The following is a 16,463-nucleotide window of genomic DNA, read 5'->3' as shown; positions in this document are numbered from 1 at the left end:
GTACGAGAGCTCAAGATGAGCCTACTATTACACGGTGGTTTAAAGAGTACCTTGAGTTTATACAGGAACACCATATAGAGCCGGAGTCAATTTGGAATATGGATGAAACAGGCTTTAGGATTGGAATTCCAGGAGGTGAGCGTGTTATGGTGCCACGCGGAGCAAATGAGCTCTACACTCCAAGCCCTGAAAACCGTACGTCTATTACTATCCTAGAGACTGTGTCTGCAGTAGGAAAAGTCATACCACCAGTACTTGTTATTCCAGGCAAAATACATATGGATTCATGGTACCACACCAACCTCGAAGGCACAGAGCTAGTACTGCTCTCCGACACAGGATTTTCAAACACGCAGCTTGCACTACAGTGGCTAGAGCACTTTGCAGAGCACGCAACCCCTCATAATGGGAGCCCCCGAGTTCTAATACTCGACTCTCATGCAAGTCATACAAGCGATGACTTCGTCATTGCAGCAGAAGAGCATGACATCATTGTCTACACCTTCCCCTCACATCTTACACACATTCTACAGCCATTAGACGTAGGGATTTTCCAGCAGTATAAGCACTGGCACCGAGTAGCTGTGCTTGCAGCCATACGAGAGATGGATATTACCTACGACCTACAGTCCTTTATGAGAGATCTCACACACATCCGGGAGCAGACTTTTAAGGAGTCTACTATAATATCAGCTTTCCGGAAAGCTGGTATTTGGCCTGTTAGCTGTAATACAACCCTTACAAAACTACGCACCTACTCACAACCTACACCTACGCCTACACCTACGCCCCTACCAATCTGGGTTTCTACCCCAAAACACTCTAATTTTAGGGAGGTTGAAGAGGGCTACAGCGTTGGAAAAACTGGGTTCCGGAGGGCTTTAGTAGCCCCTCAAAAGAGAGCTACAGGAATTGGCTTACTGGAACTGAAGAGGTCGTGGCCTCAGGCCAGCTTACGGAGCTTGATTTACGGACTGCCCGACGGCAGGTTGAGGATTCTAGGAAGCGGGCAAGCCGAAGCCAGGCCTGGCTTCAATTTGGAGGTGAGCTTCGGGCTGCTCGAGCTCACGAGCTCCGGGCTGAAAAAGCTGAGCTTAAAGCCCGGAAGCTCGCAGCTACAGAGGCCCGAGTAGCCCGCCAGGCTATAAACCGGGCTCGGAACCAGCTTAAGAGAGCTGGAATCGAGGCCCGGAAGGAAGAGCGTGCCCGGAAGAATATGTTGACCCAATTATACAAAGAGGGTCTTCCAATTCCTCCGGAGCTTGAGCTTCCAATTCCTGACCCAGAACACCCTCAAAGTGAGAGCGAGGGCCAGTTTGAGGGCGAGAGCGAGCGTGGTTGCGAGCGTGGGAGTGAGGAAGTGATAGTTTTGTAGAATGGCGCATTTAGGTATCTTTACATATAAATTACTATGGCATGGTACATATAACATACAATTTGTGAAATCGCGCATCTCGCTTCTCCAACTTTCTCAATCACCCAACTCGCTTCCTCCAACCTTGAGTGAAGCGAAAAGTTGGATACGACGATTATAGAATCTATACAATAGAAGCAATTACAAATAAATGTCATTTGTCACATATCTAACTCATTTTTTGCTGTGATTTGATTTGAGGTGGTGGTTAAAGCCTGAAGAACTGGCGGCGATGGAAGCCCTCGAGCTGCCCCTGTTTTTCATGAGCCAACAGAAGTTGAGAAAGGCACGGAATGATGGGCGTATAGTATGGTTATTGACGGAGGCCCTTGTCGTCCATCACGAGATGTTAGGAGGGGGATGTAGGTGGCAGTAAGACAATGACAGCAGGAATCAACGACGGTAAGAATCAATGGTAGTAGGAATTAATGGTGGTAAGAATTAACGACAGCAACGATGTGCGGCTTTGGAATGGGAGCACTGTCATTAGCTTACACGAAGCAGGGTTAGCAATTCGAATATAAACTTGAATACTAGGCCATACAGTAAAACCCTGATTGATATAAGGATCATGTGATATAAGGATACCTCACCAATAAGGATGTTTTCTCCCCTGTCTAATTATCCTTATACAGGGTTAGCACAAATAACCATAATAATCATGACTATTCTAATAGCCAAATATTATGTAAGCATGATTATTCATAATCATGAATATTCATGATTATCACATGATGTTAGAATCACGTGGCCTAATGTCATGACACTCCTTCGATATTTGTGTCACGACCCTTCGATTCGCTTTAGTCTCTAGTACTTATTTCACTATGTCATTCACTTCACCTGCTTCGCTCACTTCGCTCACTTCGCTTCACTTGCTGACCTAGATCAGCCCAAATGTTGACTACTGGCTTAGGCTCTCTGTTATTGGCTTGCTGCACTAGGGCTCGCTTAGCTAGGGTTCAGTTAATTAGTGCCTTCGCTTATTTGGCACTAGGGATTTTTACTGTTATATAAGCACCTATTGCTCATGTCTCTTATTGATCTTTAGCTAGCAAATTATATACTACTTGGCCTTCTTGCAATTCCTCCTGCTTCGACTTACTTTGCATTCCCTTACTTCGAGTCGAACCACTTGGCCAACCTGTTAGTCTCACCACTTGACCCCTGTGGTATAAAGTATATGCTTTGGAGCCTGAACTACTATACCTTGTCCTACTGCTTCAAGTATCGAAGTCTTCACATTATACTTTAGATACTTCTGCAGACTTGAAGGTCAGCCTCGGTTCGAACTGTCCTTACACCTAAGTAATTATCTGTTGAACTAGCAAAAGTGAATCAATCCACTTCTGCTATAGTTCTTATAGTCGGCTATATTATAACACACCCCCTTAGCTTTCTAGACTCTATGCAGGAAGGTATTATGATGACCCCCTATAGCTATTGTTGTGCAATGTGTTCGAAAGTCTGATCTCGAGTGCCAATACTACTTTTGTCGCTTATTGTCACTTAAAGTATGAGGTTTATATAGTGGTTTTTTGTTGTAGCTAACTGACCTATTAGTCTAGCAAAAGCAGCATATAATGATATGCTATATCCTAGGCTCATACTGTTAAACTAGCAAAAGTGAATCAATCCACTGCTATAGTTCTTATAGTCGGCTATATTATAACATTATCTAGTATAATGTAGTTGTACACCAAGTCGATCATGACTGTAATGGTGGGTGCACCAGATGTGAGAATCTAGCCACCTAAGGAAGGGATGATTTTACTAAGACAACACACTGTCTTAGGAAAAAGAGCCAAAGGGTCATAGCTTAGACTATTCCACAACGCAGCAATCAGGTGTATGATGTAGTGGAGTGGTTTAGACAAGTTGCAACAAATGTTGAGTCTGAGAACTCAGGGATAAGTCAGAGGTTAACACCTCACTGACTTTTCAGAAACAAAGAGTAACAAGATCAATGCTTGGAAGCTTGGAAAAGACGTGGAAGTATGTGATAGTTGATTTACTGTATTGTCTGCTTGCCCTTTCTTAAGGAAAGGGCAATCCTATTTATGCTAAAGGAGTGTAGTTCTCTCATTTTCCAAGACTTTCCATGACTAACCAGGCTTGGTAACTGTAGTCGACGTAAGAGAATCCCATAGAACCATCTCCTAGGTTCCTAGCCTATAGGAAGTGAAAGGAGGTCCAAGGTCAGAGTACCCCTATAGACAAATTATGTCATAACTTAACCAATCTTGTGGTTAACTAAGGAGTGATGATGTGTCATGAATCATAGATGGTTGTAGAAGCTTTTGGAGCTATCGTTCATGTCACTAGGCCTCTAGTTGATAAAGATATGTCATGTGTAGTATTAGCCCAGTAACTAAGGAGTGATGTCATGTAATGAATCATAGAGGGTTGTAGAGATATGCTATGTGGTCATATCGGCCCAGTAACTAAGGAGCAATGACGTGTAATGAATCATAGAGGGTTGTAGCAATCGTTGAGTAGTATTGCTCTTGTTGTTGGTGTGACAAGCCAAAATATGTATAGTGACTTGTAGGTTTGAGGAGGAGATTTCTAAGTTTGCTCTTAAGTTTGATAGCAAACTGAGTGCAACGAATGTCAGTATGACAATGACACTAAGTCAATCACTTTTTCCCACCCTACTACCTCAAAATATAATTAAATAACCACAACTAATCGTTAGATCCGCCTAGTCGCTTTGCTCCTTGTCAGAATAAGCAAGTTGTCTTGTAGGAAGCAAGATGTCTTGCCTTGCTAAACCCACCACTTTAAATCAAAGCAAGTGTTTATGTATAGTAATATATAGTATAAGGTACTTCATTCAATTTTAATATAAACAGAACTTCTGACTCATCACTATCTAATTCTCTGTGCCCATTGCTTTTTGCCTCTACCTCTACCTCTGTTATGATTACAGCTTATAGCTTGTTATAGTTATTACAGTTGTTATGGGTATATAGGGGATTATAGGTGCAGCCTTAGCCACCAAGGTTACAACTGCTAAGCAGGCAACTGTATATTACGAGGAATAGCCTCACCTTCCTTTTTTCTTCTTTTTCATCTCTCTTTAGATTCAATCTAGCTTACTTTTCCCAGACTAGCATCATGACCTCCGTGACCAACGTAACAATAAGTATAGGAAGAGTAAAAACTTACTTATATCTTTACCTTCTTCTAGTAAATATTGCTCTTCTAATTCCTTAAAATATTTATCTTCATCTTTTAACGTACATGTATAACGAACCGGCCAAACAAGCGAACCGGCCAAAATATCGCGACCACAATACCCCCCAACTAAATGCTAAATTACTCAACAACAAAACATGCCCCAGAAAAATGATGAAAGCCAGTTGATTCTAGCTATCCAAGCTATACAAAGCGACCCAAAGTTACGTCCTCGAGTTGCTGCTAAGATCTATTCTGTTGACCACCGCAAGCTAGGCCGTCGTTTATTAGGCATACCTTCACGACGCGATATTCAAGCCAACTTACGGAAATTAACTAACTTAGAGGAATCAGTCCTTGTTCAATATATACTCGACCTAGCTACCAAAGGGTTTCCTCCTCAGTTGTCTATTGTTGCAGATATGGCAAATCGACTACTTGAAACATGCGACGCGCCACGCGTTGGGTCGCGTTGGGCTTCAAACTTTGTTAAGCGGCGTGTAGAGCTCCGGACACGCTTCCAGCGCAAATACGACTACCAGAGGGCTAAGTGTGAAGATCCAGAACTTATACGTGGCTGGTTTGAGCTTGTGCGTAACACAATTGTGAAATATGGTATCCATGAAGCAGATATCTACAACTTTGATGAGACTGGGTTTATGATGGGTGTTATCTCAACTGCTACTGTTGTAACAAGCTCAGACGGGCGGGCAAAAGCAAAGAAGGTACAGCCTGGCAATCGGGAATGGGTTACAGTAATCCAAGGCGTTAGTTCTCAGGGTTGGGCAGTGCCGCCATTCGTCATTGTTGCAGGCAAAAACCACCTTGCATCTTGGTATGAGAATAGTGGATTTCCAAGCGATTGGGTAATTGCTGTTACTGAAAATGGCTGGACTACAAACGAGAGAGGTATAGATTGGATTCAGCATTTTAAGAAGCACACAAAGCCCCGGAGTGTTGGTGGTTATCGCTTGTTAGTCCTTGATGGTCATGAGAGCCACCACTCAGACAAGTTTGAGGAGTACTGCAAAGAACACAACATTATTACGCTTTGTATGCCTGCTCACTCTTCCCATATACTCCAACCACTTGATGTTGGCTGTTTTAGCCCATTAAAAAGGGCTTATGGTCGGCAAATTGAAGATATGATGCGGGCTCATATTTCTCATATTACTAAGGATGACTTCTTTCCTGCCTTCTATGCTGCATTTAACATTGCAATGACAGAAAGCAACATTCAAGGAGGCTTCCGGGGTGCTGGACTTCTCCCATTCGACCCTGAGAGTGTGATCTCTACACTTGATCTTAAGTTAAAGACACCAACGCCTCCAAGCTCCCGCCCGGGTACTGCTCAACCTTGGGTTTCCCAAACACCAAACAACCCAATTGAAGCCTCATCACAGTCTACCTTCATTAAAAACCGAATTGCGCATCATCAAAATAGCTCTCCAACCTCAATCTATACAGCTGTTGACCAGTTTACAAAGGGTACATCGCAAATAATGCATCAATTAGCATTGTTGAAGGCGGAGAACCAAAACCTGCGACAGGCAAATGAAGTGCTAAGCAAGCGCCGGAGAGCTAAAAAAACACGATTACAGCAAGGAGGATCACTTAGTCAACAAGTAGCACAGGAGCTACAGGACGAGAGGAATGTTGTACAGCAAGTGGAGCAAGAAATAAGGGCAAGTAGTGGTCGGAAGCCAAGGGAAGAAACCCGCGCACGTCGCTGTAGCAAGTGTGGTGGGACTGGACATAATGTGCGCACTTGTCAGATTGTAATAGACACATCTGAGGAAGAGGACTCCGAGTAGTTTCAATTGATTTCTAGTGTTGTGGTGGATTTATCGCAATTCCTGTATTGTGGTCGCGATATTTTGGCCGGTTCGCTTGTTTGGCCGGTTCGTTATACATGTACGTTAATAAAGTATTTAATATATCTTGTACAGCAATGTTAATAACATGTGCTATACAAGGTATATTACCATTAAATGTATCTAATCCTAAATTAAGATATTTATCTCTTAATTCAGAAATTAAAACATTATTATTAGAGGCATTGTCTCTAGTAATACTATATTATATTAGTATAAAATAAGGTTAACGTGGTTTATCAGTACCCGGTTAACTTTTCGCGTTTTCTCTACCCCCTAGCTTCAATACGCGTTATTTCAATAATAAAGTATGTCTGTTCATACTCAAGAAGCTAGAATCATCTTAGCTATTGAGGCTATTCGTACGACTAAAAATCTTACTCGTCTTCGTGCAGCAAAGATCTATGACATACCTTATTCTACACTTACCGGTAGAATGAACGGTCGTACGGATATTCGTGAGCGACGACCAGCTGTCCAAAAATTGACCGAACTTGAAGAGGAAGTAATTAGTCAACATATAATTGACTTAGATTCAAGAGGATTTGCACCCCGGTTGGCTGGTGTTGAAGATATGGCCAACTATCTCCTCGAAACGCGTCAGGGAAAGCGCGTTGGGAAGCTCTGGGCGCATCGATTCGTACGACGACGCCCAGAACTAAAGACGCGTTTTAATCGTGTTTATGACTTCCAAAGGGCCTTATGCGAAGATCCTGTGCTTATCGGAGGGTGGTTTGAGCTCGTACGAAACATGAGAGCTAAATATGGGGTGTTGGATTGTGATTTCTACAACTTCGACGAGACAGGGTTTATGATGGGCGTGATCTGTCCTGGAATGGTAGTTACGCGCTCCGATCGATGTGGCCGAGGCAAGGCAGTTCAGCCTGGCAATCGTGAATGGGCTACAGCAATCGTGTGCATTAATGGTGAGGGCAGAAGTGTGCCTCCATTTCTTGTCGTACAAGGGGTTAATCACCTTGCACATTGGTATACTGAAGGTGGCTTACCACACGGCTGGGCTATCAAACCAACAAGCAATGGATGGACCAACAATGAGACGGGTCTTGAGTGGTTAAAGCACTTCGACAAGCACACTGCTCGTACGGCAAAGGGCCCTTATCGAATGTTGGTTCTTGATGGACACGAGAGTCATGATTCAGCTGCATTTCAAGCATATTGCAAGACCAACAACATTATACCCCTTTGTTTACCTGCTCATTCCTCTCACTTAACCCAGCCACTTGATGTCGGGTGCTTTAGTGTATTAAAACGGTCGTACGGTCTTCAAATTGAGCACTTTATTAAGGCTCATATTAATCATATCAGCAAGGTTGAGTTCTTTATCGCGTTCAAGGCAGCGTACGAGCAGTCACTTTCAGTCCAAAATGGTCAGGCTGGATTCCGCGGAGCTGGATTAATACCGTTTAATCCTCAAGTGGTATTATCAAAGCTTGATGTCAAGTTACGGACTCCAACGCCTACTAGACCCCCCTCTGCCGACACCGACCCTTGGATTTCTCAGATGCCTCATAACCCAACCGATGCTCTTTTGCAAACAACTTTGGTAAATAATCGTATTGAACGTCATCAGAGAAGCTCGCCAACCCCTATTTTTGAAACAGTTGCGGCGTTGGCGAAGGGTACAGAGCTGTTAGCCCATGAATTGACTTTAGTACACGCTGAAGTCCGTACTCTTCACAAGGCAAATGAAGCACTTAGCAAACGCCGTAGAGCTAAAAAGACACGTATTCGTCAAGGGGGTGTACTTACTGTCGAGGATGCGCACGATATTCTAAGTCAAACTGAGGTAGACGAGCAGATTCGACGTGATAGGCGTTTAGGAGGGGGTGTTCAAGGCAAAGGGAATCTGACCGTACGACGCTGTGGCACTTGTGGAGAGACTGGTCATAATTCAAGAACGTGTCAAGGTACTATTACTATATAACCTTTAGTAGATCCGCAATTAGTTTAGTTAAATTTACTTCGTTGTTGTTATTTAATATTAATTCTTCGTACGAAGGTAGGAAAAAGTTAACCGGGTACTGATATTAACCGGGTACTGATAAACCACGTTAGTTATATAAAGGATAAGACTTACCTTTGAATATTTTCAAATATTTTAAAGTTATTTAAAGTTTCCTTTAACGTACATGTATAGCGAAAGCGCCAAACAAGCGAAAGCGCCAAAATGATGCGGTGACCAAACCCCCCAACTAAATGTTAAATTCCTCAACAACAAAACATGCCCCATAAAAACGATGAAAGCCAATTAGTGCTAGCTATCCAGGCTATGCAAAGCGACCCAAAGTTACGCCTTCGAGTTGCTGCTAGGATCTATTCTGTGGACCACCGCAAGCTAGGTCGTCGTCTAGAAGGTGTACCTTCACGACGCGATATCCAAGCCAACTCACGGAAATTAACTAACCTAGAGGAGTCCGTCCTTGTTCAGTATATACTCGACCTAGCTGCCAAAGGGTTTCCTCCTCGGCTGTCTATTGTTGAAGATATGGCAAGTCGACTACTTGCAACACGCGACGCGTCACGCGTTGGGTCGCGTTGGGCTTCAAACTTTGTTAAGCGGCGTGTAGAGCTCCAGACACGCTTTCAGCGCAAATACGACTACCAGAGGGCTAAGTGCGAAGATCCAGAAGTTATTAATGGCTGGTTTGAGCTTGTGCGTAACACAATTGCGAAATATGGTATCGATGAAGCAGATATCTACAACTTTGATGAGACTGGGTTTATGATGGGCGTTATCTCAACTGCTATGGTTGTAACAAGCTCAGACGGGCGGGCAAAAGCAAAGAAGGTACAGCCTGGTAATCGGGAATGGGTTACAGTAATCCAAGGCGTTAGTTCTCAAGGTTGGGCAGTACCACCATTTATCATTGTTGCAGGCAAAAACCACCTTACATCTTGGTATGAGAATAGTGGATTTTCAAGCGATTGGGTGATTTCTGTTACTGAAAATGGCTGGACTACAAACGAGAGAGGCATGGATTGGATTCAGCACTTTGAGAAGCATACAAAGGCCCGGAGTGTTGGTGGTTATCGCTTGTTAGTCCTTGATGGTCATGAGAGCCATCACTCAGATGAGTTTGAGGAGTACTGCAAGGAACACAACATTATTACGCTTTGTATGCCTGCTCACTCTTCTCATCTACTCCAGCCACTTGATGTTGGCTGTTTCGGCCCGTTAAAGCAGGCCTATGGTCGGCAAATTGAAGATATGATGCAGGCTCATATTTCTCATATTACAAAGGATGACTTCTTTCCTGCCTTCCACACTGCATTTAACACTACAATGACGGAAAGTAACATTCGAGGCGGGTTCCGAGGGGCAGGGCTTCTTCCATTTGACCCTGAGAGAGTGATATCTACACTTGATCTTAAGTTAAGGACACCAACGCCTCCAAGCTCCCGCCCAGGTACTGCTCAACCTTGGGTTTCTCAGACACCAAACAACCCAATTGAAGCTATGTCACAGTCTACATTTATTAAAACTCGGATTTCACGCCATCAAAATAGCTCTCCAACCTCAATCTATGCAGCTGTTGACCAGTTTACAAAGGGTGCATCTCAAATAATGCATCAATTAGCACTGCTAAAGGGAGAGAACCAAAACCTACGACAGGCAAATGAAGTACTAAGCAAGCGCCGGAGAGCTAGGAAAACACGACTACAGCAAGGAGGATCACTTAGTCAACAAGGGGCGCAAGAGCTACAGGATGAGAGGGATGTTGTGCAGCAGGTAGAGCAGGAAATAAGGGCAAGCCGTGGTCGGAAGCCAAGGGAAGAAACCCGTGCCCGTCGCTGTGGCAAGTGTGGTGAGACTGGGCACAATGCGCGCACGTGTCAGATTGTAATAGACACCTCTGAGGAAGAGGACTCCGAGTAGTTTCAATTGATTTCTAATGTTGTGGTAGATTTATCGCAATGTTTGTCGTGAGGGTAGATAATTTTGGCGCTTTCGCTTGTTTGGCGCTTTCGCTATACATGTACGTTAATACTTGAAATAAATATTTCCCTATATGATTTTCTTGTAAATCAACTATATCTAATAACTTTGATTTTGAAACAAAGTTCTTAGTAATCCAATGTCTATTAAATATTAGTACAAATTAAATATAATAAAGAATAACTTACACTCTAATTCCTAAGTACTCTGTTTGATTACTTGCTGTCTATGCATCTAAAGTAAGAGAAATCTTTCCTTTATTTGCAATATGATCTTCAAATTCTAGCATTAAAGCTTCTTTAGATATATTATAATATATATATAAAGGGTCTATAATGCTTTGTCTATATAGACTTGGAATTTGGTCACCTCTATAAAATAGTTAGTATAATGTATAATATTAACATTAACATAAAGAGTTACTTAGCCCTTTGTATATACTAGTAAATCTTTAAAAGACTTACTAGTAATACAATTAATAGAGAGATTATTAGAGATCATAATACAGTCATAATCTGTTAAGTTGATAGCTCGGGTCCCGTAAATACCATCGAGATAGCGTAAATATCGAGATATCACACGTATTTTGGTAGTGGACAGGGGGTTTGAGGCCAGCAAAACGTATTGACATAACGTGAATCGAGTATCGAATTAATGCGTCATGACTGTAGCATACACCTATTCGTACGAGATGAGGCTATAAACTCAATAACCTCTTAAACTTGCTCATTAGATAGAATAAGTGGCCTACCTAAATGCTTCTTTGGAGTTGGAGGGCCCTAGCAAGCATACTAAGCCTGCCGTTCTATGTATCCAATATAGGCTGTAATTTTTTTGGAACTCCCAATCTAGGGAGCGTAGTACTGCGTAACGAAGCCGCTCATTGTGAGTAAGATGAGGCATCGTAGTTATTGAAAGAGTATGAATTTCCTACATGTAAAATACAATACAGTAGAGTCCCGCTAAGCCGATGCTCAGTAAGGCGATGTTCACGATAGTGCGATATTTTTTCTTGTCCAGAAACATGTACAACGACCGATATCCATGATATTGCTCTGTTACCACCTAAATATCGGCTTATCCGATATTCTAGTGGACCATTTGGCTATGCCTCGAATTAAGCCCATCACTATTGAGCAGCGTCGTGCACTCAGAGAGTGGCATTCTCGACAATACCCTCGACCCTCACAAAAGGCCTGTCAGCGGTGGTTTAAGGACAAATACAACCATTCCCTCAGTCAATCAACAGTCTCAGAGTCACTCAGCAAGCATTTTGACAGTGTCGACGACTCCTCAGCTATCTCAACAGCTGCTCTGCACTGGAACATGGCCTGACCTTGAGGAGACCCTTTTCGCTTGGCAAAAGTAGATTGAAGGCCAAGGTGGAAACACAAGTGGAGAGGCTTTGAAGGAAAGGGCAAGGCAGATTTGGCAGCAACTTCCACAGTATTCAACGCTGCCTATACCTGATTTCTCAGTTGGTTGGCTGTCTCGATTCAAGAAGCGACACAACATCCGACAGTATACAAATCACGGCGAGGCAGGATCTGTTAGCAAGTCTACAGAAGAGGATATGAAGGCTTTACAAACTCTAGCTGGAGAATATCAAGAGGAGGATATATACAATATGAATGAAACAGCATTGTTTTGGCGAATGGTTCCATCTAAAGGTCTTGCAACCCAATCACAGCCAGGAATCAAGAAGAATAAAGATTGAATAACTCTTGTTTTCTGTGTTAATGCAACTGGTACTGATCGCTTTCCTGTTTGGATAATTGGCAAAGCAAAGCAACCTTGTGCACTTCAGAATATCAATGTCTCAACAATGGGTGGAGAGTGGCGGTGGAACAAAAAAGCTTGGATGAACACAACTTTAATGAAGGAGTGGTTACAAGCCTTCTATCGACATATTGGAACATCTCAAACTGTCCTTCTCTCTATGGATAACTTCTCTGGCCATTATTGTGGTCTTGAACTCAATCCTCCGCCTCCAAATATTCGAATCTGCTGGCTTCCTCCTAATTCAACAAGTCGATTTCAACCTCTTGATCAAGGAATCATACAGTCATTCAAAGCTCATTATCGTCGGCAATGGCTCTCATTTATGTTACAATGTTTTGATTCCAACATTTGATCCAGTTCAATCAATGAACCTTCATCTTGCTATTCGATGGACTTTGTGAAGCTGGAATGTCTACTTACAAAGCGCAACAATATATAATTGCTTTCGAAAAAGCACACTTTTAACTACACCACTTGCTCTTTCAATACCAATTAATCCTCCAAATCTATCTGAATTATATGATAACGTTACAAGAGCTGGAAATATACAAGATGCGATGGCATTACACAATTTCTTAAATCCAGATGAGGAAACACAAGCCCAGAATAATGATGGTGAGACACTAACAGAGGAGGAGGTATTACAAGATATTATATCAAGTCATTTAAGTCAATGTGATGATGCTCAAAATGAAGAAGAAGAAGAAGCCTTAGAGCGGCCTGTACCTTCAATACAGGGCTGCTCGACAGGCTGTTCAAATTCTAATTGAGTTTACAGAAAGTCGAGATGATATCCCAACAGCACAATAAAGAGCTATTGAGCGATAAGATGCAGATTTGGAGGCATTGGATGTTAATGGCAGAGTTCAAAGCAATCTAGATAGTTGGATTATATAAGCATTCAGTTGTGCGATATATTCATTAAGGCGATATTAAATTGGTGGCTAGATTCCATCGTACTAACGGGACTCTACTGTAGTAGGAATTTTGACGCGTTAAAATGGTTCAAACAAGCCTACGCGTACCCATGCTCCAACCCAACAACACCTCCGTAAGTGTAAAAACCGTAGATTAGTAAGCCGGAGCTCATGGGACCCGTGGTCCCGAAGTTGCTTAAGACTAAATCAATCAATCAATCTTGATCCCGTTTCTCAGGCACGAATCGTGGTGAACGGGAAAACAATCCTCGGATTTTGGTAACCGAAATCGCGAAAATTACAAAGAGCATCCAGGAAACACGAACCCGGATGCACCAAGATTGTGGATGGTCCAAATGACCGTTAGACCATCAAAGATATTGATTGTTTAGGGGAAATGTAAAATGGTTGATTGCTCTCAGTCATTTAGAAAAAAAAGGTTCTTTCTTCGGCGAGGAGTTATGAGTGCGCCCCTGATAAGGCGTCATCGCCCGCTAAAAGGTACAGGAACCAAACTCTGAAAACCGCTCTTTGCTTTTTCCTGGAACCCGCGCAGCCACCGACATACAAACAGACCTTCCTCTTTATATCAATTTATTTAAAAGGAGCTTCGCATCGCCAGGCCCTTCATCCACCACCCCCGATCCCTCCGACCCAAAACCCTCACCTAGAAAAAAATGGCAACGTATGCACCACCCACCCCTACCCCGCCACCGACCCCGCCAACAAGGCTCCGCAAACAAAAACCACAACTGACATCCCTAACAGCAACATCACCTGGCACGAGTCCCTCCGCCGCAGTGAGCGCGAGAGGCTGCGCGGACAGCGCGGATACACGATCTGGTTCACTGGTCTCTCTGCCTCTGGCAAGTCGACCATCGCGACGGCGCTGGAGCAGCACCTACTACACCTTGGTGTGGGCGCATACCGTCTCGACGGAGACAATGTGCGCTTTGGGCTGAACAAGGATTTGGGCTTCTCGGAGGCGGACAGGAATGAGAACATTCGCAGGATTGCGGAGGTGAGCAGAGAGAGTATAAGGGGTAGCGTGGGCTGACATGGCGTTTGTGTTATAGGTAGCGAAGCTCTTCGCTGATGCTTCGACTGCGACTCTCACATCTTTCATCTCGCCTTACAAAGCTGACCGCAAGATCGCCCGCGACTTGCACGCCACCGTTGCCGCAGGCGACGAGCCAATCCCCTTCATCGAGGTGTACGTGGACATCCCCATCGAGGTGGCCGAGCAGCGCGACCCCAAGGGCCTGTACAAGAAGGCGCGTGCGGGCATAATCAAGGACTTCACCGGCATCTCTGCGCCTTACGAGGCCCCTGATGCGCCGGAGATCCACATCCGCTCTGACCAGGTCAGCGTTGAGGAGGCGGTGGTGAAGATTGTCGAATACCTGATGTCGAAGGACCTGCTACCGGCGGCTGCGCTGAAGAACTAGGGAAGGGGTTGAAGATATTTACGATTACGATGATGGATCTAGAAAGTAAAATATACTTTTTTTAGTGTTTCATTTGGTGCTGCTGGCTTGTGATTTGTACAGTACAATGCTTGCTTTCGTGATCCCATCCAAAGGGGGTATGGCTCTTGGCTTCATCTCTATATGACCTCAAACTCGTAGCATACGTATGCTGTGTACTCGTTGCCCTCTCCATGCCCGCCCACGCCTAATGCACTCATTTCTGACGACAGTGCTGAGTCGTCCTTGGTGACTCGCCCCTTCTTGTCCCTGCCGAATGCGTTGCCCCCTAGATACGAGTAGGCTGAGTCTAATGCTGTTCTTGCCTTCTTTGCTAGTTTTGGGTTGGTCTGGTGAACGTTAGTACCTGGGTGGGGGGAATATAAAGGGCATCTGCCTGTGGAGGACATACCTTGACCAGGGCGCAGACAAACCCAAGAGGCAATCCGTATCTCAGGACCGTCTCGACAAAGACACGCAGACACAGCACATGAATCCAAATCATAACACTCTCACTCCAACCCGTCCTCGCCAACCTCAACACCTCCCCCCACACCTTCCTCTCATCCTTGCTCACCCTATCAATCTCCTTCTTCTCCTCCTCGCGGCCGCCCTCAACATACTTGTAATCACGCGGCGTCCAGCGCTGCTCGCGGCACTTCTGCACGAACTCGGCGCCGAACTTCTTGAACACCGTCACCGTATACAGCGTCAGCTCCTCGTCGTTCGCGACCTCCACCGCCGACCGCGGCACCACCATCTGCGATATGGTCTCGTAGCTGCGAAGGAAGTCTTTCTTGGCTAGGTTTGGGACGACGATTAGGTGCGTCTCGAGGAATTCGGAGTCCTGGATCAGGAGCTTGGGGTCCACGACTGGGGTGAGCGATTTTGTAGCCAGGTTTCCGCTGGGAGGCGTATTAGCTGTCGGTATAAGGATGCGGAGCGGAGAAAATCTTACGTTTGCTTTCTTTGTAGAGTGGTAAGCATTGTCTTGATTGAGTTGTACTGGGTGTATTTGCTCTTCACATCATTGTCGATACCGAGCAGTTCCTACATCAACCCGTCAGCCTCTGTGTCCACGCCATCAATCCGCCTCACTCACCTTCTGCAACGAGTCAATCAGTTCCCTCAACGGCTTATCCGTACGGTACTTAACCGTATTCCACGTAAAGTTCCCTAAATACTGATCCGCAGGCTCTGCACCAAATCAGCACAAAATCCCCCAACCCAGTCTCCACAAGGGGGAGTCCATACTATCATTCACCGTCTTCTGCGGCCCAATCTTCGCCTCATCGCCCTCCAAAATCGTCCTCAGCGTATCTCCCACCTTCGCCACGACGCCCTCGCACGCGTTCTCCAGCTTCCCCAAATCATCCGCTTGCTGCACCAGCGCGTCGAGCGTGCCGATCTTGAAGTGCGGGACCTTGAAGGGGGCGACGGCGCCGTTGTCGCCGACGGTGGAGCGGAGGGCGGACAGGGCGTCGGCCTGGTCGTTGGATGGCGCGATCGAGGTTGGGAGGGAAAGGAGGAGGTATTTCGTTGTGTTCGCCATTTTGGCAGGCCGCGGAGGGCGGTTGGGGATGGCGGAGGGGAGGTGCGAGCTCCTGATGTTTGGGGTTGCGGAGGGGGAGAGAGGGGAGGGGAAGATGGTGGGGGATGTGTCGTGGTGGGTTTGGAGCTGGGAGCTTGAGTGAGCTCTGGCTTGGCTGACTTTGATAGAGGCGATAACCGATTACGGGTGCCTCTAACCCAATCCGAGGAGTTTAAACCCTCAGGACCCTTGTGATCAATGGAGCCTTTTTTAGGCTTAACGTATTTCTCAAGCGAGCGGGTCACCCAATTGAATGAGTCAGAATAATACGAAGACGCGAC

At 44.9% G+C, this 16,463-nt stretch overlaps 2 protein-coding genes across 2 annotated transcripts; one reads left to right on the top strand and one right to left on the bottom strand.

Moving 5' to 3' along the window:
* The first annotated feature begins 13,105 nt into the window (after window positions 1-13,105).
* On the top strand, window positions 13,106-14,643 carry MET14 (Adenylyl-sulfate kinase). The gene is made up of 3 exons (XM_024466256.1): window positions 13,106-13,810; window positions 13,894-14,146; window positions 14,202-14,643. Exons 1-3 carry the CDS (start codon window positions 13,803-13,805, stop codon window positions 14,571-14,573), a joined length of 633 nt encoding a protein of 210 aa, XP_024326053.1. The 5' UTR covers window positions 13,106-13,802; the 3' UTR covers window positions 14,574-14,643.
* On the bottom strand, window positions 14,636-16,463 carry VMA5 (Vacuolar ATP synthase subunit C). The gene is made up of 5 exons (XM_024466255.1): window positions 15,846-16,463; window positions 15,694-15,788; window positions 15,550-15,641; window positions 15,004-15,496; window positions 14,636-14,941 (listed from the first exon to the last, which is right to left on the bottom strand). Exons 1-5 carry the CDS (start codon window positions 16,141-16,143, stop codon window positions 14,732-14,734), a joined length of 1,188 nt encoding a protein of 395 aa, XP_024326056.1. The 5' UTR covers window positions 16,144-16,463; the 3' UTR covers window positions 14,636-14,731.

Source organism: Pseudogymnoascus destructans, assembly GCF_001641265.1.
Source record: "Pseudogymnoascus destructans isolate 20631-21 unplaced genomic scaffold scaffold_5, whole genome shotgun sequence".
Classification (NCBI taxonomy): domain Eukaryota; kingdom Fungi; phylum Ascomycota; class Leotiomycetes; order Thelebolales; family Thelebolaceae; genus Pseudogymnoascus; species Pseudogymnoascus destructans.
This window is presented reverse-complemented; position numbering and strand designations above follow the sequence as displayed.